The sequence below is a fragment of the Peromyscus leucopus genome, chromosome 2 (genome assembly GCF_004664715.2).
Source record: "Peromyscus leucopus breed LL Stock chromosome 2, UCI_PerLeu_2.1, whole genome shotgun sequence".
NCBI lineage: Eukaryota > Metazoa > Chordata > Mammalia > Rodentia > Cricetidae > Peromyscus > Peromyscus leucopus.
In genome coordinates this window covers 99,232,403-99,255,335 of record NC_051064.1, presented here as the reverse complement: position 1 = coordinate 99,255,335, position 22,933 = coordinate 99,232,403, and the positions used below count along the sequence as shown (strand labels likewise).

General features: G+C 40.3%; 1 protein-coding gene across 2 annotated transcripts in view; it reads right to left on the bottom strand.

Moving 5' to 3' along the window:
* Positions 1 to 5,706: 5,706 nt before the first annotated feature.
* Positions 5,707 to 22,933, bottom strand: part of LOC114689366 (cytochrome P450 2J3-like) — a 32,116-nt gene continuing 14,889 nt past the window's right edge. Inside the window, exons 6-8 of one of the 2 annotated variants that reach the window (XM_037202722.1) lie at positions 15,119 to 15,306; positions 11,953 to 12,091; positions 5,707 to 6,205 (exon numbers count right to left, since the gene is read on the bottom strand). In XM_037202722.1, the coding sequence (XP_037058617.1) occupies positions 6,027 to 6,205; positions 11,953 to 12,091; positions 15,119 to 15,306 (506 nt within the window). In that variant the 3' untranslated portion in view covers positions 5,707 to 6,026. The remainder of the gene's footprint in view (positions 6,206 to 11,952; positions 12,092 to 15,118; positions 15,307 to 22,933) is intronic. The other variant, XM_037202721.1, reaches the window with a different exon arrangement.

The following is a 22,933-nucleotide window of genomic DNA, read 5'->3' as shown; positions in this document are numbered from 1 at the left end:
TTTTCTTTACGTATATGAGTGTTTTATTGGCATGTATGTCTGTGTACCATATGTATGCCTGATGCCCTCTGAGTTTGGAGGAGGGTGATGGGTCTGCTGAAACCAGAGTTATGAACAGTTGTGAGCTTCCATGTGGATCTTGGGAATTGAACCCAGGTTGGATAAGTTTTTGCACCCTGAAGGTCTCTCTGCAGACACAGTAATCCAAATGTAAACAAATCAGGAAAAGGCCCAGTTTAATGGATAAAATGTTCCTGGGTGATTCCCTGACCCCTCAGACAGGATAGAGGTAGGAGAGACCAGAAGAACCAAGTGTCTCTTTTCTGGGATGCAGCTTATATATCCTGTGGGAGTGGTCTTGAGCCTCTCTGGGAGAGGAGCCATGTTTGTCAGGCTTTGAAAGCACAGGTTTTAGAAGGAGCTATGGTTGACAGGCTTTCAAGGGGCGGTTTGTGGGAAGAGATGAGTGAGGATAGTTGAGGTAAATCTTCCACCAGAAAAGCTGTGCTTGGCAGGCTTTTAATGGGTGGGTTTAGGGAAAGAGATAGGGGAGGGTAGTTGAGGTGGATCTTCCACCAGAACATTGGAGATCTTTGGGTATAGGGATGCCAGGGTCCCATGGGTTGAGGTGAGCAACCGCCCAAACAGGGTTGTCACCAAGAACAGATGCTCTAACCTTCTGAGTATCTTTCTAGGTTGAGCCATCTCTCCAGGTTCTCCTCCTATCTTTTTTGATCAGGGACATGAATCTCGTTCATTAGGTAAAATGGTTCCACGTATTGTGTAGACTCTTCAGAATGGCAAGCTTTATTATAAATCAGATTTCAATTTGCAAGTGCAGTAGTAGTGGCAGAGGTGTCTCTCTCCAGAATGCACTATACTGCCCTTCATTTTGTTTTAAGAATGTGAGCCCAGGCATGCACGACTATCTACACTACAAGGCCATCTCAACAGGGCAACTCTTGAAAGATTAATAGGGCCTGAAGGGGACAGAACCCCAGGTGCCCTGTAGTAATAGCAGGACTGACAGCAAAATAAAAGCATTGTATGTGGGTTACACCTGAAAAACAGCCAATTTGACAACTGGGGTTAGGAGAACTACCATAGGGAATCACGCAATTGTGCACTAATTAAATTGTAAGTTACCATGATCAATTGAGTGGTAAGAAGGAATATCAAAAACCAATGTATGAAATGATTACAAATTTTATTATATTGTAATAAAATGATCACAAATCTGGTGAGCTCTCTCAAGGATCTCTTTCTCTCTCTCACACACACACACACAAAAGTAACCCTAGGTATTTGGAGGGAGGTTGTGAAGTTGTTTAGCATTTCCCTCCAGGATGATAAGGCCACTGCATTGCCAAAACAGAACAGCTGTGGTCACCTGCTTGATATCTTTGATGCATGTAAACTATTGACATTGTCTCATAGTGAGATAGGAAATGTTCATGAAGTTGGTAAAGCCCCTTGCAGAGGTTACATGGGTGGTAGACAGTTGCTATGTGGTGGGATGGTGAGGAGACTGTTCATTTGTTCAGCTGCCTGAGAATCAGCAGGGAACTTTTTGGTGAATGCTGCCCTTGAATCATACATGCTCTTGTAAGTGACTCCAAGAAATTTGTTGGTTCATCAACCTGTGTACATTGTCTGTGGCCTATTGGTACCCTCTGAATCTGAGCTGTATATACATAGTTTCTTATGAGACTGGCATAATAGGAATAAATCACCTTTGTTTAATTTGTTATTGAGTCCTGTGCAACATTTCACACTTCTGAATCTTATTCATTCCATCAGATGGTGAGATTTCTGTTCTCACACCTCTACTTTAGAGGAAGGAAATAGAAGCTTACAGATTTAAACATCTTCATGAAATCACAAAATCCATGCAGGTATCCCTGGTGTTTTCTCCTAGTATTCCTCAATTTTCCCCATGGTTTTCCACACAAAATTTGGATAATCAGAATTAGGGGACTCAAGGGGACAAAGGATTGACTCTAGGAGTAGAGCTCTTGAGTTTTCTGTTGTGACTGAAATGTTTCCTATCAGAGGAAGCAATATTGGATATTTAGTTACCAGGATAGACCTCACCTCAGTTCTGTCATATCCTGAACCACACAATGGTCCTTGTAGTCCAGCTATCCAACCAGATACATTTTTTTAGACTGAGGGCATTGCATGTGCCCTTCTCTGTCTCTGTTCTAAGACCTAAAAGCTCCTTAACTTGTTTTTAATTTTTGCTGCATCATACCTGTGTCTATTTTTCTTTAGAAGAGAAAGATAGAAGATTCACATCCCGAGATTCCATTTGGAAAATACCCTTCTTTATCATCATATGCCTTACTGTACAGATGCCAGGAAGAAATGAAGAGGGAATAGACAATAAATCAGCAAAAGTAAATAAAATGTTCCTTACAAATTTCATGAACAGAACTCTGGTATAAAAGTATAATTCTTCAAGGGGAAGGAGCCTTATCTTTTATAGGATTTCCAGTGAACTTTAAGAGAAAGGGAGAGACAAGCTTTATAGGTTGAAATTTCCATTAGGTGTCACAGTTAACCACTCTCAAAGTTTCTAGGTCTTTATAGTAACATTGTATTTGGCCCCGAGACCTCATGCCTTCAGGACCCAGAGTGAGATATTGGTATTTTTGGGGTTTGTTAAAAAACAAAACAAAACTGTGTTTCATGTGTTCAGGTCAAGCTGAGCCTCTCTAAGTTACTCCATACCATGTAAAACAGTACTTTACCTTGAGAGATTGCTTTTCACAAGCAGATTTTGGCTCAGTTTTGAGGATGATTGTGTACCTGGGTGGACACATTATGGTACCATTTCTCCAGTATGATGGAAAAAGCACAGAATAATGAATAACAATGCTGGTTTTAGAAAGAATGCCAGGCTATACATTTCTGAGAGTGATCTGAGACTGTAAGGGCATATGGACATATTACAATCTTATCAAGGTAACAAGGTTCCCAAACATATTGGACACACCAGATGAAGGAAAGGATGTAATTCCAGTACCTGGACACCATAAAGAGGTAGGCATCAGCACTACGAGGGTGATAGTCCTCTTTGACTTGTTGTGGTAATCAGAGTTTTGAGATGACCCTAGAACTGAAAGAAGGCCAAATAAGAAAGAGCCGTGTGGGCTGGTCAAAGTCCAGCCCAGATACTGGTGCAAACTGCCATGTACTGCCATGAATGAAATCTGACCATGTGTCTCTCTTGAAGCTCCCTGCCTTCCTTTTCCCCTCTCATTATAGCTGTCAGTGTCTTGTACTTCAAAATATCCAATCAATATACAGGGGAAGGGAACCAAAGCTGCATAAAACATTCAATCTTGTGTATTGTTTTTAAACTAAGTCTCTATTATTCTATCAATAAAACTTAGGAATCAGATGCTGGGATAAAAACCTGTTAGCTTAGAGAGGCAGAGAAAGCACCCATCTGTAGCTGGAGAGTTTTCTCTCTGTGTCCCGCCAAGCCCTGGCAGTCCCTTAGCCCACTTATAAAATAAACAAACAGATGCTTATATTATTTAAACTGCTTGGCCATTAGTTCTGGCCTATCATTGTCTATCTCTTACTCTTATATTCAGCCCATTTCTATTAATCTATACTTTGCCACATGGCTCATGGCTTACTGGTACCTTACATTTTCCTTGTCCTGGTGGCAGCTACAGGCAGTCTCCTCTTTCCCTTCCTGTTCCCTCAATTCTCCTCTCTGTTAGTCCCGCCTATACTTCCTGTTTGGCTATTGGCCAATCAGTGTTTTATTTATTAACACATTTGCCATACAGAACATCCCACAGCATCCAGCTGCTTCCTCCTCAGCTGATATCCCAGAAAGAGCACATTTCTTCTATGCCATCTCAAACCAAAAAGACTCCAAACTGAATGTCCCTCTCTGCTACTTCCTGTGCATATCTCTATCCATCTTCCTGACTCCCTCTTACTCTCTCTGGTTATTTCCTGTCTCCTAGTTGCTTGCTCCACCTCTTGACCTGTGGAAATTTGCTTTTATTTAATCCTGTTTATAATAAATAGAAAGCTCTTGGATTAAAGGTGTGTGCTAGGGCTGAGCCACACCACAACTACAAACACCTTTTTCCAGTAAATAACTCAATCTCAGGGTTCACAGTGTGATCAAATATCCTAAAACATTTTCCCAATATATATATAATATATATTTTTTTATATATATATTTCAACTCTAACACAGTAAAACTATTTACAACAATGAAGCTATTTCATCCAAGTTTTCCACAAAGTCCTGCTTGGTTGTACTTGGCAGTCTTATGATTAAGTATTTTTCACTTCAAATTTTGGTCAGTCTCATATGACAAGATTTCTGGGGGGTCCATTGGAGGGGGGAGGTACCATTTGGCCAATACTCTTTTATCTTGGGACATGTTCTCTTGATAATTTGCCCCCCCCCACACACCTTTCTTTTCTTTTCAGATGTTTCACTTGTGAAGTGGTCTCTGGACCCCTTAGTTGAGCTTTTATTATCCCGGAAAGATGAAAGCAAATGTCCCATCCTAATTCTAGGGGGTTGAGTGTTCCTTTTTTGGCAGGTTATAAATTTCCTGGGACAAAATGGTTTTGGCAAGAATTACCTTTCGCCGCGTGGTGGTGGCACATGCCTTTGATCCCAGGACTTGGGAGGCAGAGCCAGGCAGATCTCCGTGAGTTTGTGGCCAGCCTGGGCTACAGAGTGAGTTCCAGGAAAGGCACAAAGCTAAACAGAGAAACCCTGTCTCGAAAAACAAACAAACAAACAAACAAACAAACAAACAAAAAAACAAAAAGAATTATCTTTCAATTAAAGTTATTTTGAAAGTTTGAAACTAAATATTTGTCAGTATGTATGGATAAATGTACACATATTCCCCTTTCTTTTTATATGTAAATTCAATGTTTAAGTATATCTATTTTTAGACATGAAGGACATTCACTTTGAATTTCGGCCTGCCTTTTGCAAGTGGCTTATAAATTTAAATCACTGTAATTCTTATGTGCCTGCCTCTGTCTACTAAGTGTTGCCATTAAAAGTGTGTGCCTCCCTTTAAACTGAGATTAAAGTTGTGAACCACAACTTGGCTATGGATTCCTTATAATAGTTATTCACATAGGGCTGTCCTGGTTTAATTTGGTTCTCCATTTTCCCTTACTTTTTAGTGTTAGAGGAAACTTTCAAGTTTTTCAAATGTGTGATCTAAAGTTCTTGCTGATTTATTCTGAATTTGTTCATGAAAAATTTTAATATTGTAGTCTCATGAGTCATGTTTGCCATAATAGAGTCTACTAGAGCCCTTCAATTACCATATGCCCTCCAAGCCTGATTCCAGGGTTGCTTATGTGTGTTTGGGTGTTACCTAGCCTGAGATTCAAGGTCAAGGACAAACTATTACTTATAAAAGGAAACTGATCTGACCCCACTTGCTTTGTCTGCTTATGCCTAGGGAAATATCCTTGCTCTGCTGGTTTTCAGGACCACTTGGAGATAGAGCTACATGTTAGGGACACATCTGTCATTTGCAAGAGTCTTCATGGCCTCTTCCTATGGATGTAGCAAGAAGCTCAGCTCTGATCCTTATTTTTTCTTTGCACCACTTTAAACAACATTTCAATGGGCCCAAAACAAATGCATGTCTAGGAAAGGAGGAAGGAGGCAAACTGAAGGCACACCTCTTGAGATGAAAATTATGATGCATTTAGCATTTTTTATTCAGCTATTCATTTTCAGTGCATTCAGTTGAAGGGAGGAATCATCATTCTCCTTGTCTTGCAACTTTTAAATGAAAAGACATGCCATTGAGCTCATAAATGATTTGCCCTCCACCAAATTAGGGGGCAACAGTCCAGTAATTTGATTCATATTTTTAGTCCAATTCCTTCAATATTTCTTGAATCACCTTCATTCTTTGACATTGCTCTCATCTCATGTGAGCAAGGTCCAGCAGCATCAGGGCACACACCATTCCTCCCTGTACTCTTTCCTTTTTCCTTCTCCAGCATCACAGTCTGGGGACAGCACAGATGCGGTAGCTTACTGGGGAAAGGGTGAGGCTCATTCTGAACTTCAGGCTCAGCTTCTCATTGATGGGCGGCTTGAAGGTAAATTTTTGCATGAGAGCAGTGAAGAAAATGAATAGCTCAGACTTGGCCAATTGTTCTCCCAGGCAAGATCTCTTTCCTGCAGGACAAGAACAGAAGATGAGTCACTTCCTCAGCTGACTTTGGAGCATCAAGGTACAGGTGCACCCAACTTCCTACTGTAAATGCCAAGCTGATCCTGAACTATGTGTCCAGTTGATTATGTCTAACATCTTCATGATTTGGCCATTAGAACCTAATACAAGCTGTTATTTCCTGTTCTTTTGCATAGCTATATATCTCAGATTTGTGTTTTCATTTTGCCAACCCAAGAAATTGCCATCATCCCAAGTATCCTGGTTCTATTTATTGAATAATATTATATTTAAAATAAAACATTGGCAAGAGACATTCTCACAACTCTGGAAGTCATTGTTCTGGGTCATCTCACACCATACACACATGCACAAGGTGTATTTATCTAAGTGTGTGTATAGACATATGTATTTGTGTCTACATCCATTTCTGTGCCTGTCAAGTCCTCAGTCTCTCCATGGGATATCTGTGTTGACATGGGTGATTGTTGATGATCTAGGGACATCCCTAGCATGCCACTGTTCTCTTCCTCACCATTTGAATGTCCTCACCATGTATTCCAACAGTACTGCAGATTTCCAGTCCCTAAACCATGTTTCTGCTGATATGTTTATTCATATGTCTGCTCATTATGTGTACACTTGTTGGCATATGTGTGTGGATGCCAGAGGACAACCATGGGTGTTCATCCTCAAATGCTATAACCCTCATCTATTTTAAATAAGTTCTTAACTGCCTTACAACTTGTCAAGTAGGTCTGGCTATCGAGGCACAAGGGACACTGCATTCAACTACTAGGATTATAAGCACATGGCACCATGTTCCAAAATTTTATGTGACTTGGGGATCACATTACTTATATACTTCCCAAGGCAAGTGTTTTATGGAGTTAGATGTCTCCTCTGCCACTAAGTACTTAAAAAAATACATTTTTGACTGAACAAAGTTTTAAAAACATCAAGAAAAACAAATTTATAAAGACTATAACAAAATGCTTAGAACAGCATTCAGACAAAACTAAGATTAAAATTTGGATATATTTTGGATGTCTTATTGGTGCTTCTAACAAGGACATGGTAGCAGGAATGATAGTATGCTTCATTTTCTGCAGGCTAATGTTTAGGAAGCTGCATTGGACTTCAAAGACATTAAACACTGTAGAATTTTCTGATGTATGCCTGTTTCCACTTTGTTACCTGCCTAACACAGTTTGTTGAGAAAATAAAATGAAAACAATCCTGAAAAGGTGCATAGTAAACATAAATGTGTTATGATGATGATGATGATATGATGATGATGATGATGTCACTGTGTTATATAACACCTGTGTTTTTCACCATGTTGTTTCACTCATTTCTGTTCTCCTCATGCTCTTCCTGTTGTCTGTTATTTATAACATGGCTAACAACTCAAGTTTCCAAGATTCTTCTGTAAGAATCTATACACCATTATATGCAGAGTTAGGATTCAGGGCTAATGACCTGACCTGTCTGCAGTCCCCTCTGTTACTGTCATTAAACCACTCCTTGTCATGAACCACAGCCTTCCTAATGTGGCAATTGTGGTAGTTTGAATGCAATTGGCCTCCATAAGCTCATAGAGAGTTGCACTACTGAGAAGTGTGGTCTTGTTGTAGTAGGTGGTATGGCCCTACTGGAGAAAGTGTGTCACTGTGGAGGCGGGCTTAGAGGCTATCCCCAGTATCTCAGACCCATTGCAGGATGTCTTTCTGTATGCTGTGAATATGTGTGGCTCCCACTGGATTATAAATAAAGCTGTTTTGGTCTATGGTCAGAAAGCTTACAGCCAGGCAAGAAATCCAAGCAGAGATGCAGGGAGAAGTGCAGAGTCGAGAGAGACCTAGCCCAACACGAAAGGGGCAACAGGATGCCAGCAAACTGGTAATGCCATGGCCACATGGCAACATATAGATTAATAGGAATGGGTTAATTTAAGATGAAAGTGCTAGCTAGCAGAAAACCTGTCATAGGCAATACAGTTGTAATTAATATAAGCCTCTGAGTGATTATTTTAGAAGTGGCTGGGGGTCCTCAGGATCGGGCAGGACACAGAAAAACCTGTGGCTCCACACATCACTTCAGGTTGTCTGTAGGTCAAGATGTAAGAACCCTCATCTTCTGTATCACCATGTCCGTTTGCATGCTGCCTTGCTTCCCACCATAGCAACAATGGACTAAACCCCTGAAATGTAGGTGATCCACCACAATTAAATGTTTTGCCTTATAATAGTTGGTTTGATCATGGTGTCTCTTCACAGCAATAGAAACCCTAATAAGACAGTAATTATGTGAAACAGTCTCTTCTCTCCCTCTGTGCAAGGCTGGAGGAGTGTGAATTAGTTGTGCAACGTGGAGCATATAATTAAAAGCTTGGCCTATATGATAGGTTATCTTGATTACTGTAATGGTTGGATTGAGAATGTCCCCAATAAGGTCATAAATTTGAATGTTTATTCACAAGGCAGTGAAACGTTTTTGAGAAGAATTAGGAGATGTTGCCTTGTGGAAGGAGTGGAAGGAGGTATGTCACTGGAAAGGGGTTTGAGATTTCAATAACCACACTATGCTCATTCTCTCTCTCTCTGTTACTCTCACTGTGTATCTATCTCTATCTGTTAATGTCTGTCTCTCTGTCTTTCTATGTCTCTCTGTCTTTCTGCCTATAAATCAGAATGTAAAACTCCCAGATACTGCTCCAGTGCCGTGCCTGTCTACTTTTTGCCATAATAATCATGAACTAATCCTCTGAAACTGTAAGCAGGATCCCAATTTAATGCTTTATTTTATAAGAGTCACCTTGCTCATGAAGTGTCTTCACAACAAAGAACAGTAACCAAGTCAGTGACCATCTTGACTGAGAGATGACTAGAAAATCAAGGTCTGTCTGTGAGGTCATTTCAGAAATGATTGGCATGTGGGTCACTGAAGTTAGAAGAAAAATCTCTCCTGAGCTGAGCTTATGGCATCCAGTTGGCTGGCACTTGCCACTTGGCAGGCCTGACTCTTCCTGAACCCCTGTGACTGTGTTGCTGTGTCTGCTCATGACCATCACATTCCAGCTCTCTCCACCTCTGCAGAGACTTTTGGTTACTCAGGCACAGACTGCAGCACCGGTCCTTCTTATCTCCAGGCTTTCAGGTTTTTTTTTTTGGAATGGGAAGCCACTAGTTACCCACTTCTCTTCCTCTCCAACTTGCTAGAGGCCATTGTGTCAATATATACCTGTGACTGTGTAAATAAAACTAGTAATATTAATATATACTGTTGGAAGAGTCTGTCCAAAGATAATCCTGACCAATGTTGGTATCAGAACTCATGCTTGAGAAGAAAAAAAATTTTCTATTTTTCCTTTTCCTACCCTCTCTCTTTAGTTATTTCTTTCTACTAAGGGCCCAGTTCACTGTGGGAAGTTCCACCCTTAAGCACATAGTAATGGGTTTTAACAAAGCAGGCTGATTAAGTCATAGAAACAAGCACATAAGCCTATCCCCTCCACATCCTGCTCTTCACTTTCTGTCTCCAGGTTCCTCTCTTGATTTTCTTCAGACTATGATCAGGAAGTACAAGCTAAATAAATTATTTCCTCCTTAAGTTACATTTGTTCATGGTTTTTATCACAGAAACAGACAGCAAACTAAGACAGAAAATTTCAATAACTGATGAAGATTGGAATTCTGGACAAATTCTTAAGATAAAAATTTTCTCCCAACATCCACCCTGGGGAGTACATGTTTATCATAATATCAGTTAAGAACGCATCTCAAGGATGCACTGTCAGAGCTCATATATGGTCTCTCCTGTAGACTATAAACACTGATCTGGGGGACTAGAATGATATGACAATATTCACCCAGGTTTTGAAACTTGAATGTATGTAGTTTAGTTATTTTCATTGTTAACAAGGACTTCATCTACAGGTTTGGTTGTCAACTGTGGCACCATTGGGATGTGGTGGAAAATTAAGTAGGCATGTACCTAACAGAGGTCATTTGCACCATGCCCTGATGGGGTATCTGCAATCTCACAGCATCTTTCCCTTGCTTCTTGCTCACCATGAGATGGCTGCATTCTTCAGCCACATATTGCTAACAAACATATCTTCCTCCTAAGAAGTTGTTCATTCAGATATTGTTTCAGTGAGGGAAAGGTGGCAAAAATAGCCTGGTCTAAAGGTTATTTTGACTCTTTCCATTTCAAAAAAGGAGAAAATGACCTATTGTGTGAAATATGAGGGTTGACCTAGGCTATCACCAAAGATCTTCAGTCACCTTGCCATTGTGTTCCATAGCACCAGTTGCAAATTCAGAAAAAAACCCTCTTTTTTATATTATATAATATTTGTTTCAATATCATTATATTAATTAATATTAATATATCAATTTATTGATCTTAACATGGATGCCTAAATAGGGGAACATGTGAAATTATAAATTTGTTATCTATCTTTTGTGATAACATACAAATAATAATTATATAGATGCTAACTTTTTCCAAGAGAAGAGAAGCTGCCTAGTATAACAGTTCCAGGAATGTTGTCTATAGAAAGTTCTAGGAAAGATGAAGGAAAACAGCTATATGCCAAAGACAGGACTGTGGTAGAAAATACAGACTGCTGCTTTTTAAACCCAGGGAGTTATTCAGGTGTTCCCTCTTCTTGTCCTCATTGGGCATCTCCAGGTAACTGAATTTCATGCACCTCCACCAGAAAGAAATGCTGACATCAAATCATCCAATTGTTCTCTCGCCTTGGTTTCTTGTGATATTCACTGGGACTTCACAACTATTTCAAAGTCTGTATGACTTTCCTCTCCTTGAACTGGAATGGTTTAATGATTTTTATAGGTCATCAGAAGTCATAGGTTGGCAGTTTCCAGCCTGAATTTTACCACAATTGTGTGCTCCTGCTCTGTCTCTTCGGATATTTAGCAACACCATTTGAATGACCAGAATAATGTGTATGGCAGGTTAATCAATATTAGCTAAGTCACTGATTTTACCTGGAAACAGCTGAGGATAATATACTCTTTGGAAATAATACAGTTTTGGATATTTGTTATACAGAAAGATTCTAACTAATACATAGACCATGGACTCAGGGAATCCTAAAGTGGAAGGGTCTATAACTGGGGTGGTCAGTTGCCATGCATATATAATAGAGAAAGAACTGAAATAGGAATGAAAATTTAAGCCTGACCTGTTCTGCCAATTCTTTGGGCAAATGGTCTTGAATAATAAGAAGCTCTCCTTTTAATTGGAGTTTGCTTATCACATTAAATAGACATTAATGCCTTGTTGCTACTGGATTACTAACAACTACATCAATTTTGTGATTGTTTGAGATAATTTGTGTACTAATAAACCCTCTAATTAAGAGAATGCAATGCAATCCTCAGTAGCAAAACATCCGTGAGTTTCTGTGTGTTCCTGTTTTTATTTTATAGCTGTATGGATATGAGGACATTTTAAATGTGATGATACCACATCATCACAAGCCCTTATGGCACCACAGTTTCCATCAGAGGCAAGGAGAGCTTGAGAGGTAGGGGTGATCTGAAGAGTGCCAGGTCCAGAGATCACTGGGCTCAAAAAAAAAAAAAAAAAAAAAATCACCTTGGGGATGCACTGATTGAGGCCATATGGAGATATTCAAATTAAAGTGGAGGTACTAGTGAGAAGTGGAGGAAAGGGATGAATTAGAATTCTGACCTCTTTCAACCCCCTTACCACTCACCCATTGAGAATGGCAGAAAAGATTCTCTCTTCTTAAACTGTCCATTTTCCAAAAAGTGCTCTGGATTAAATGTGTCTGGAGTGGCCCACTCTTTGGGGTCCCTGTGCAGAGCAGTCAAATTGGTCAGAACCATGGTCCCCTAAGGAAGACAGCAAAGAGTCAAGGCTTAATGTATGGAACAGACCCAGACAAGGGATGAGGGTTCCCAAGCTCCCATTACTCTTTACACCCTCAGCTCCTCGAAAAATCCTGTCCTTAGTAAAGATCAATAATGGATTATGTCCTTAGGATATTACAGTGCTATTAGTCTGCTCTTTATTACAAAATTCTGATCTGTGGAAAGGGACAAACATTTGCCTTGAGAGGCAACATGTGACCATCCCTGGGAAGATGATTGGACATGGGGTGAACAACCATCCACCCATCTCCTTCCTACAGTGAAGAACATGGAAGGCATGCAAAAGAAATGATGAGTCTTCCATCACTGCTTTTCTATTCTTAGACCTAAGTGTGGAGGCCTGTGAACCCAGTCTCTCAGCATGGTTAGGAACAGATCAGGGAAGAGGAGTAAGCAAGCCCAGTACATCAGGCTCCCTTTCATGGTGCTTGGACTTCCCAGAGTGCATCTAAAGGCTCACTGACTCATCCTACCCATGTGTAGTGGGTAGCTGTTCCAGCTTTGCCCTGGAAGTATTACCCCCATTGAGGATTCTGGTAACTGTCATGCCTACTAGGTAAGGTCGAGAGAGGAGCCTGTAAGACCTGAGATCCTGATGTGCTGGCTCTCTTGGTTCCTGGATCTTGGATGCTGGAGACAGATCAAGCAGTGTTCTCCAGATAACACTGCTGGACTGTACTACACCTTTCCTGGACCCTGTAACCTATCCCTTTACTTTTAAGTTACCCACAAAATAAACCTCATTTTAACTACGTGAGTTGCCTTAATAAATTCCACCAATACCCATCAGTGAGCTGATCCATTCAATCAATCTCTTTTTGATTTTGTAATGTCAATTACTACTTTTCACCTTAGTGCTCTCTTTGATCCATATCTCCTCCTCCACAGTTGACAATGCCAACTATGCCATGATTGCAACTTAACCACACCATACTCTCACCTCATCATTTTCATTACTACACTGCAGTATGTTTCCATCAGTCTTAGTATTAAGAGGTGCTATTTAATTCTCTAGGATGAGTTTGCCTCATTGCCTATTCTGCCATGGGCTGGTATTTATTTTCTCAAATATGACAGTTTTCCATTCGTTCCAATTCCCTGTATTTCCTTTGTCATGAGCAATCGTCCTCCTCAAATATTGTATAAGTGAAGTCAAACACTTTTTATTCTCAGCACTAGCATCTTTTTCTTTAGAACTTCTGTTGTTGCCTCCCATACTCTGTTCCCCCACTCCAGCCTATCTACCTATAGAAAGAACCAAGGGGTTTCCCCTGTGCATTCTCATTATTTATAGACTGGCACAGACATTCTTATTTTTTTTCTGGATGTTTTAAGGACAGAAAATCTTCAGCTGTGTAAGCAATGGAATGTATAACTGCTATGTGGAATGGAAAGCTCTGCATGTTTGACCTCTTCCTGTGAGGACTGCACATGAACTGTTTTGGGCTTCCACTTGCATTGTACAGCTATAGAAATTAATGCTATGAGAGATTAACAATTTTCTTAGAGTCACACAATAGGCAGAGATGAGGCCACTTCTGGAACTAGGTTCCTGTGAGGTCAAAGCCACTGTCTCCCTTGCATGTTATCCGGCTAGATCATCAGTGTCTAGAGTTGCTGTTAGAGTTGACATTGTCAATCATTTTTTGAAGATGTGATGAGAAGACCTGTGTCTGGGCTCTGGGATTAAATGAATGGATTGTATCTGTGTTTCCAGAGTAGATTGTTCTTGTCCCAGCTCTGAAGACTTTCCTGCAGAACAACATGTTCTGAGTATCTAATACAAAGTATTACAGATCCATGGAGGCTACCTCTGGTATTTAATCCTGATTCTGGACTCTTGTATTTGATAATTGTCAAGACAATTACTATTACAATTACAAAAGAACACCACTGATAATAGCTGTGAGGACATTTCTAGAGATTGTTAACTAATGGCAGTAGACTTTTCCTGACTATGTGGCACCATAGTCCATGCTGAAGAACTGAATGGAATAAATCAGATGGAGAATTAACCTCCTCTAGGATTTCTTTCTTTTCCTGGCCATCATCATGAGGACTGATTTGCTGAGTCACCTCCTTGCTGCCATGCTGCACTGAAGCCTCAGAAATTTATTTTCTCAGTGCCAAGAAATATCTGACCTTTGTTCAGTATAGAGTAAACAGAAATAATGGAAAAGACTGTGCCTTGAATAGAAGGAGTGTGAACTGATCAGGAGTATACTCTGCAGAATTCCTAGTAGATCCTAAGCTGGGTTGTGCATTTCCTCTGTGATCAGAGGCAATGCAAGAGGGGTCCGTGAGGAAAAGTATAAGAAACATCTTTCGATGTCTAATGTAGCAAGTCCTTGCCAAATAACCAGAGTAGTTCTAGATCCCAGCTCTTCTGAGGCTCTATATTGTAGGGAGAGTTCCTAGGTAAAGTGAATCTGAGAATCTCTACGTCCTAATGTTTGAAGTGGGGATCTGTAGCTACAAAAATAGAGTTAGGACATTTGGACATTATAAGCATCCTCAGCACATGATTACTTGACACACACCCCCGTTTACCTCTCCCTTCCTTATAATTAATGTTTCTCTTTGGACTGGTTTTCTTTGTGAGATAGAAACACCTCAACTGTGGAGAGTAAGCAAGATTTGGAAATCACATATGAGCACAGATATGACAAAGAACTACTGACTCTTGTGAGGCCAAATTAAAATTGGAAGGTGCTAGGATGCCCTTTAGCTAATAAATCCATGTTTTACTTTATTTGCTGAAATCAAAGCAGATTCCACCAAGGAATCTTCCTTTCTCTATTCCCCTCTATATACATAAACATCACTTAGACAAATTGCAGGAAAGCTATTTTTTTCTGGGAACAATAACTTTCTCTCTCAATTTAAATGATTTCTTAGGGCAGAAATACATGTTACTTTTTATGTTTAGATTCCTCAGATGATGCCTAGGATGGACTGGAGCATTGGAAACTGAGAGTGCAAAGTTACCTTCGGCAGGTGGAATCCAGCAAGTGTGCTATCTGCTGTTACTTCCCTGGGAACATTCAAGGGGGAGATGTCGCCCATCCTCTGCACCTCATGGATGACAGCATTGGTGTAGGGCATGGACTCTCGGTCAGCTGTGCCTGGCTGCCTCCCATGGCCAATCACTCTGTCAATCTCAGCCTGCACTTTTTCTGCCAGAAAACAGGGGCTCTGTTAGTTTAAAAGTTTAGTGTCTTTCCTGAAGACAGAAAAGTTATCTCCACAAAGTTATCTTCTTACATTTCATCCAGTGTTCTTCTTATAAAGGAATACCATGTTCCTCAACTCTTCAAAGGACTGCTTTGAAAAACTGTCAACTGTGTAATTTTCCTTGTTCTTACAAAATAACATAGCTTTCCATCTACCCTGAACTGATTAGCTGTGATCAGCCTGGCTAATCGCATAGTACTACCAAGTTGGGCTTCTCAAATAAGTTCCCTTCACCAAGAGGTTTATAAAAAACATACTTTGGTAGTCTAATCTGGGGTAATCCTTCTATATTCTTGGGAATTACCCTAGTACCACGTTTATCCCTTATCCCATAATGCCTCCCTCTATCAAGATATCTCTTTCATTGTTCTCTCAATCCGTCCCTCCTCCAGCTCTACCATTCCATTCCCTCATGTTCTCATCCCCCATCCCCTAATCTCTATTTTCCCCCTACCTCCTGCATGTTATCCCCAGTTTACTCATCTGGATCTCCTCTCTTTTCCCTTACCAGGGTGATCTGTACATCTCTCTTAGGATCCTCCTTGTTTCCTAGCTTCTCTGGAGCTGTGACACGGGCAGTGTGATCAGGATCTGTCCCTGGTATATGAGTCAGCTTTCTGGATCCCATTCTCTATGGTCAATGGTTGGACACTTTGCTAACCACTGAAAATCTGGGGAGGGGCTTGGTCTTTCCTTAACTGAATGTGCCAGTCTTACCTGTCCCCCATGGGAAAACTTACCCTGTTGGAGGAGGTGATAAGGGGTGTCGGGGGGAGGTAGGGGGATAAGGTGGAGGGATGAAAGAGGGATTCGAAAATGAATAAAAGTAGAAAGAGGAAAAACAAAACAAAACAAAAAATTCAAGTTTAGTTTTCTGTGTTTGGCAGCATGGGAAACCTACAATCAAGACATCAGGAGAGTTCAATGATTAATCTAATCTTGTCTCATAGTTTGCAAAGCTTGAGTTTTCTGTTGTCATAAAAGGAAGGGATCCATTATGGTTCCTGCTTCTAAAAATGAAAGTTTAAAAACTTCTCCCTTCATTACCCCCACTCATGTCCAGGGTGTTCATGTAGATCTCAGCCATTTCTCTGTCATTGGGCGATCCCCGTGTCTTTCTTGGGGTCCTGTTTTCCAGGTAGCCTCCCTGGTGATGTGAGTAGCAGTCCAGTCATCCTTGTTCTACTTCTAGTATCCTCCTATGAGTGAGTACATACCATGTTTGTCCTTCTGAGTCTGGGTTACTTCACTCAGGATGATTTTTTCTAGATCCATCCATTTGCCTGCAAACCTCAAGATGTCATTGTTTTTCTCTGCTGAGTAGTATTCCATTGTGTATATGTACCACATTTTATTTATCCATTCTTCAGTTGAAGGGCATCTAGGTTGTTTCCATGTTCTGGCTATTACAAACAATGCTGATATGAACATAGCTGAACAAGTGCTCTTGTGGTATGATTGAGCATTCCTTGGGTATATGCCCAAGAGTGGTATAGCTGGATCTTGGGGTAGATTGATTCCCAATTTTCTAAGAAAGTGCCATATTGATTTCCAAAGTGGTTGTACAAGCTTGCATTCCCACCAGCAGTGGAGGAGAGTTCCCCTAACTCCACATTCTCTCCAGCATAAGGTGTCTTCATTGTTTTTGATCTTAGCCATTCTGACAGGCATAAGGTGGTATCGAGGGAAAGAGAGCTCGGGGGAGTGGGAGATCCCAGCTGGATCAAGCACAGAGAGGAAGAACAAGGAATAGGAGACCATGGTAAATGGAGACCACATGAGAATAGGAAGAAGCAGAGTGCTAAAGAGGCCCACAGAAATCCACAAAGATACCCCCACAATAGACTGCTGGCAATGGTCGAGAGACAGCCTGAACTGACCTACTCTGGTGATGGGATGGCCAAACACCCTAATTGTTGTGCTAGAAACCCCATCCAAAGACTGAGGGATCTGGATGCAGAGATCCATGACTAGGCCCCGGGTGAAGCTCCGGGAGCCCAATTAGCGAGAAAGAGGAGGGTTTATATGAGCGAGAATTGTTGAGACCAAGGTTGGATAAAGCACAGGGACAAATAGCCAAATGAATGGAAACACATGAACTATGAACCAATGGCTGAGGGGCCCCCAACTGGATCAGGCCCTCTGAATGGGTGAGACAGTTGATTGACTTGATCTGTTTGGGAGGCATCTAGGCAGTAGGACTGGGTCCTGTGCTCATTGCATGAGTTGGCTGTTTGAAACCTGGGGCTTATGCAGGGTCGCTTGGCTCTCCCTGGGAGGAGGGCACTGGACCTGCCTGGATTGAGTCTACCAAGTTGATCTCAGTCCTAGGGGGAGGCTTTGCCCTGGAGGAGGTGGGAATGGGGGTGGGCTGGGGGGAAGGGAGGAGGGAAGGAGGGGGGAGAACAAGGGAATCCGTGGCTGATATGTAGAACTGAATTGTATTGTAAAATAAATTTGAAAAAAGGAAAAAAGAGTTCAAAAACTTCTAGTTTTCTATTAGTCCAAGAGTGAAGTCCATAATAGAGCTTGTAGGCGTCATTTCTCCTTTTGTGCCCTCTGGATGCTGGCATTGAACTCAGGTGGTCAGGTTGCCAGGAAGTCCTTTTACCAGCGAATCATCTCACTGGCTTGTCCTGTATCTCCTAATACCACTCAATTGGTAATTATATTTCAAGAAATGAGTTTATAAGGAGGACACAGCCTTTCAAACTACTGAACGTCTGTTGGCTGTGATTTCTTAAGGAGATGTCTCAGAGTAGAAGGCACAGGGCAAGCTGTTCGTGAACATTATTTGCTGCTGAAGCCACTTTCATTCTTCCAGGCTCAGTTTCCTCATCAACTACTAAGAATAAGCAGGTTTCATTTTAAGCAATTGAAACTGCTTGCTCTCCCCATGTAGTTTACCCATTTTTTATTAATAGAGATTCCACTGATGCCCAGCTAAAAACTTAAAATCTTAATTTCCTAGATTCCTTTGTAGTAAATGTGAGCATGTGACTAAGTTCTGGCCAGGAAAATGCAAATAGACATGAAACTTTATCCTGGGACAAGATCTGAAAAGATGGCTCCCTGCTTCGTTCCACTCTTCCTTTCCTGTAGATACAAATGTTGTCCTCATTGGGAGTCACTCTAGGAAGTGTTGATCTTCTCTCCCAGTTTAACTTTGTGACAAGTTAAAGGAATTGGAATAATAAGCCTATTACAGGTGTAGTTTGAGAGAAATAAATGTCTATCAGTGTACAAGAGTCCACAAATACTTAAATGGGCATATGCATATAACAAAAATTATCATGATAGCCATGTTTTGTGTTTGCCGTAGGGTATTCCCTTATAGCCAGATAACCTCAAGCTTCTATTACTCCTGCTTTAGACTCTCAAGTATTAGGATCAATTGTGTGTTCCACCAATTATGGACCTTCATAGCAATTTTTAAGTGTATAAACCAATAACTATTAAGTCCATACCACAGACTTAATTGAAATTTTGGTGCCAAAGAAATTACTCCATTACTTTTAATCATAGCCTCAGGCAAGTTCTTATGGCAAGAGCAAAGGCCACCAGATTCTTGGTCAAAGTATCACATAGTGGCCAACAACTCAGTTGAAAATCAAAACTTCACTTACTTCTGAAACCTCGCAATATAGGCCTATAGTATAATATTAACATTTTTGTGGATATAATTGTCAAGAAATTTTCATCTGAAACTGAAAATTAATATTTATAAATACACTCAAGTTCCCATTCCTCATTTAACTTTTGGTATGTAAAAAATTTACTATTCCAGATAAATCATTTGCATTTGATAGAACAATTTCTGTAATTTTGTAATTGTTTACTTAATTTAGTATCTTGTCCTGAAAGCTCATTTATGCTAGAGTAGTTATCAAAACTTTTCTTCATGACAGAATATCCTCTCTAGCTTGTGCATGCCATGCTTTATCTATTCACGGTCCATCAGTCCTCTGGTTGGTGCTACATCTTGACTCCTGTGAATATTGCAATAGATCATGAGTGCAATATCTATCATGTAAGTCTAATGATATTCTGGAGCCTCTGCTACAGAAGTCAAATCTAATCCTCAAAAGCACTCAAACTTTTTTAAAACTTAAATACTCAGCTAGACATGCATTTTAAGTTGCAACCCAAGATGCATGTTGTAGAAATTTGAATAAAAATGTTTCCCATAGGCTTAGGTATCTGAACACTTGGTGCAGGTCCTTGGCACTGTCTGTGGAGGTTATGGAACCTTTAGGAGATGTAGCCTTCATGGAAGAAGTATGTCACTTATGTCAGCTATGAAAATTCATAGCCTTGCCCCATTTTCAGTTTTCTCTCTGCTTCCTGTGTGCAGTTGAGGTGTGAATTTTCAGTTTTCTCCTCTTGCCATCTGTAACCATGGCTTCCCCACATTAATGGAGTCTCTTCTTGGAACTACAAAACAAGCTCTTCCTTCAAGAAATTGCTTTTGGTCATGAAATTTTATCTAGTCATAGAAGAATAACTAATACAGAGATTGACACAAAGAAATGGGGTTACTACAAAGATACTTAACATGTTAGGCTTTATATTATTTATTTTAGAGAAATGTGGAACACTTCACAACATTGGAATAGAGAAGTGATTCATTGCTATAAGCAGACATTAATGGGTTATTCTAGTAGGATCCTGAAAGACAGTAGTATAGGCCTGGATCATGAGGTTTCAGAAGTAAGGAAGTAAGATCTTGATTTGCAACTGATTGCAAATCACTCATGTGATAAATTGACCAAGAATCTGATAGTCTCTTCTGCTCTTGCCCTAAGAACTTGCCTGAGACTCTGATAAAGAGTAATGGAGTAATTTCTTTTTTTTTATTAAGAAAATTTTTTATTCATTTTACATACCAATCAAAGACCCCCTTCTTGCCTCCTCCTGCCTCCCCAGCTTCCTCCTCCCAACCCATCCCATTTCCCTCCTACAAGAAGATAAAGCCTCCCATGGGAAGGTACATTTAGTAGAGGAAGGTCAAAGCCACTACCCTTGCCTCATGGCTGTGAGAGGTGTCCCATCATAGGTAGTGGGCTCCTAAAAGCCTGTTTATGCACCAGAGTTGGATTCTGATCCTACCATACAGGGAGCCCCTTAAGAAGATCAAACTATGCAACTCTCTCACTATGCAGAGGGCCTAGTCCAGTTCCATGGAGGATTCATAGGTGTTGGTCTAAATTTCATAAGTTCCCACTAGCTTGGTTTGATTGTTTCTGTAGGTTTCCTCATTGTGATGTGGATGATCATGCTCAAAGAATCCTTCTTCTCTCTATTCCATTGGACTACTGGAGCTTGGCCTGTTGTTTGGCTGTGGATCTCTGCCTCAGCTTCCATTGGTTGCTGTAGAAAGACTCTATGCTGACAGGATATTCACCAATCTGATTACGGGTGTAACCCTGTTCAGGTACCCTTTCCGCTGTTGCTAGTAGTCTAAGCTAGGGTCATCCTTGGGGATTCATGGGAACTTCCCTAGCACCAGGTTTCTCCTTATTCCCATGATGTCTCCCTCTATCATGGTATCTCTTTCACTGCTCTCCCAATAAGAGTAATTTTTTTTGGCATAAAAATTTCAATTGAGTCTGTGGTATGGTTACCACTCTTTATTCTTGGGTCTATGCTATGATTAAAAAGAGCAAGTTGTGCAGAATGAAATTAAAAATATACAGCTTGGAAAGAAAAGGAGTACTAAAAACTTAATATTGCCTTCCCCAAACCTCTGGTGGACAACAGGCTGTCATTGTTAAAGAAATTACTGCCATTAAGGGGAGAGGCCTATTGCTGTTCACTGAAACAATTGGAAACTTTCCCTGAAAATAAGACTTTAGATAAGCTTCCAACTTGCAAAAAGAAAAGTCACAAGGAGGCAAGTCTCCTGCTTCTGGAAAACAAAGGCTAATACAAATGTGATCCAAAAAGCCAAAGGTCCATCACAACCAGGCAGCTGTACTTGTCAGTTCATCCTCATGCTTTGGAGTTATGGCAATAAAAGAATGAAGAACTTGATGATTCTTTTTATGGCATCTCAGACAGCTACTGAGAAAAGGTAAAAACTAACAGTAGAGTCCTCATTAGAAGGCTATGAAAGGATGTTGCAGGAAATTTTGGACGTGAGGGCTGGGATACAGTAGAACCCACAAGGTATTCCAGATGCCAGACTCATAAGACACCAGCAAAGGAGGCTTCGTACAGGGAGTGTAACCAGTCATAGAGAGAGATTCATGATGCAGAGAGACACGCTTTTGGCTCTCACATCAGGAGCCATCTTAGTCCCATGAAACTAAATTTCCAGATATTAGCCACGGACTTACAGAATTTTGTATTTAACCTGTTGGGTTTCACTCTTGCTTTGTTTCAGTATTTCCTCACTGTATGTCCATCTTTCCTTCATGAATAGAAATGTATATTCTCTGCTACTATATGCTAGAATGATACAAATCTGTGTTTTAGTTTTACAGTAGGTTACAGTTAAAAGATTGCCTTGATTCTTAGAAGAGGCTTTGGACTTTTGAACAGTGTTGAGACTATTAAAGACTGTGGGGACTTTTAATGTTAGACTAAATGAATTTTGCATCATAACATAGCCACAAGGCTATAAGGACCAAAGACCAAATGAAGAGGAGTAAATGAGAAATGTACTTTATAGGATGTAGAATTTAAACACTTAGTCCTAGGAGGTGAGGCTGCTTGAGAAGCCAGGGTATCTTTAGGAAATAGAACCTTACTGGAGGAAGTATGTCACTAGGGATGGGCTTTTAAGGTTTCTACCCTTGATCTACTTCCAGTTTTCTTTTGCTTTGTGTTTGCAGTTTAGATGTGATTTCTCAGCTTCCTGCTCCTGCTTCCCACTGCCATCCTTCATGTGCAGTTATAGACTCTGTCAGTCAAAATAAACTCTCCTATATATAAGTTAGCTTTAGTTATAATATTTTATCACAGTAGTAGAAATTTGGGTAACATACATATAAATAAATATAGAAACAACAATATATATAATTTGCATCAAGAAAGAAAAGAGGTTGGTTGTGAAGGAAGCTCATTCAGTAAATTGATAGTAATGCAAACTCAAGGACCTGAGTTTGATCTCTAGAATTCATGTAAAATATCCTGTTATGGTTGCATGCACTCCCATTCTAGTGCACTGAGAAGCAGAGACAAGAAGATTCCTATGCCTTACTGGCCAGACCATCTTAGTCTACTTGGCGAGTTCCAGGTCAGTGAAAGACACTGTTTCAAAAATTGGATGGAGCCCAAGAAATGACCAATTTATCTTTACTATGTGGGACACATAGTCATCACTATTCTTAGTTTCATCTTAGGGCAAAATAGCTGACTTGAATGTGCTACAATGACTTCATTCCTCACTCATATATTCTTTCAACAATTAAAAAATATTCTATTACATGAAAATTCTTAATACCACTTGCTAAACCAATTCTTCTATACTCTGGAGGAATAAAAAATGATGGGATGGTCCAATATTTCTGAAGGGATGAAAGTCTCTGTGGTGTCATAAACAATGTGTAAATCCCAGTGATGAGG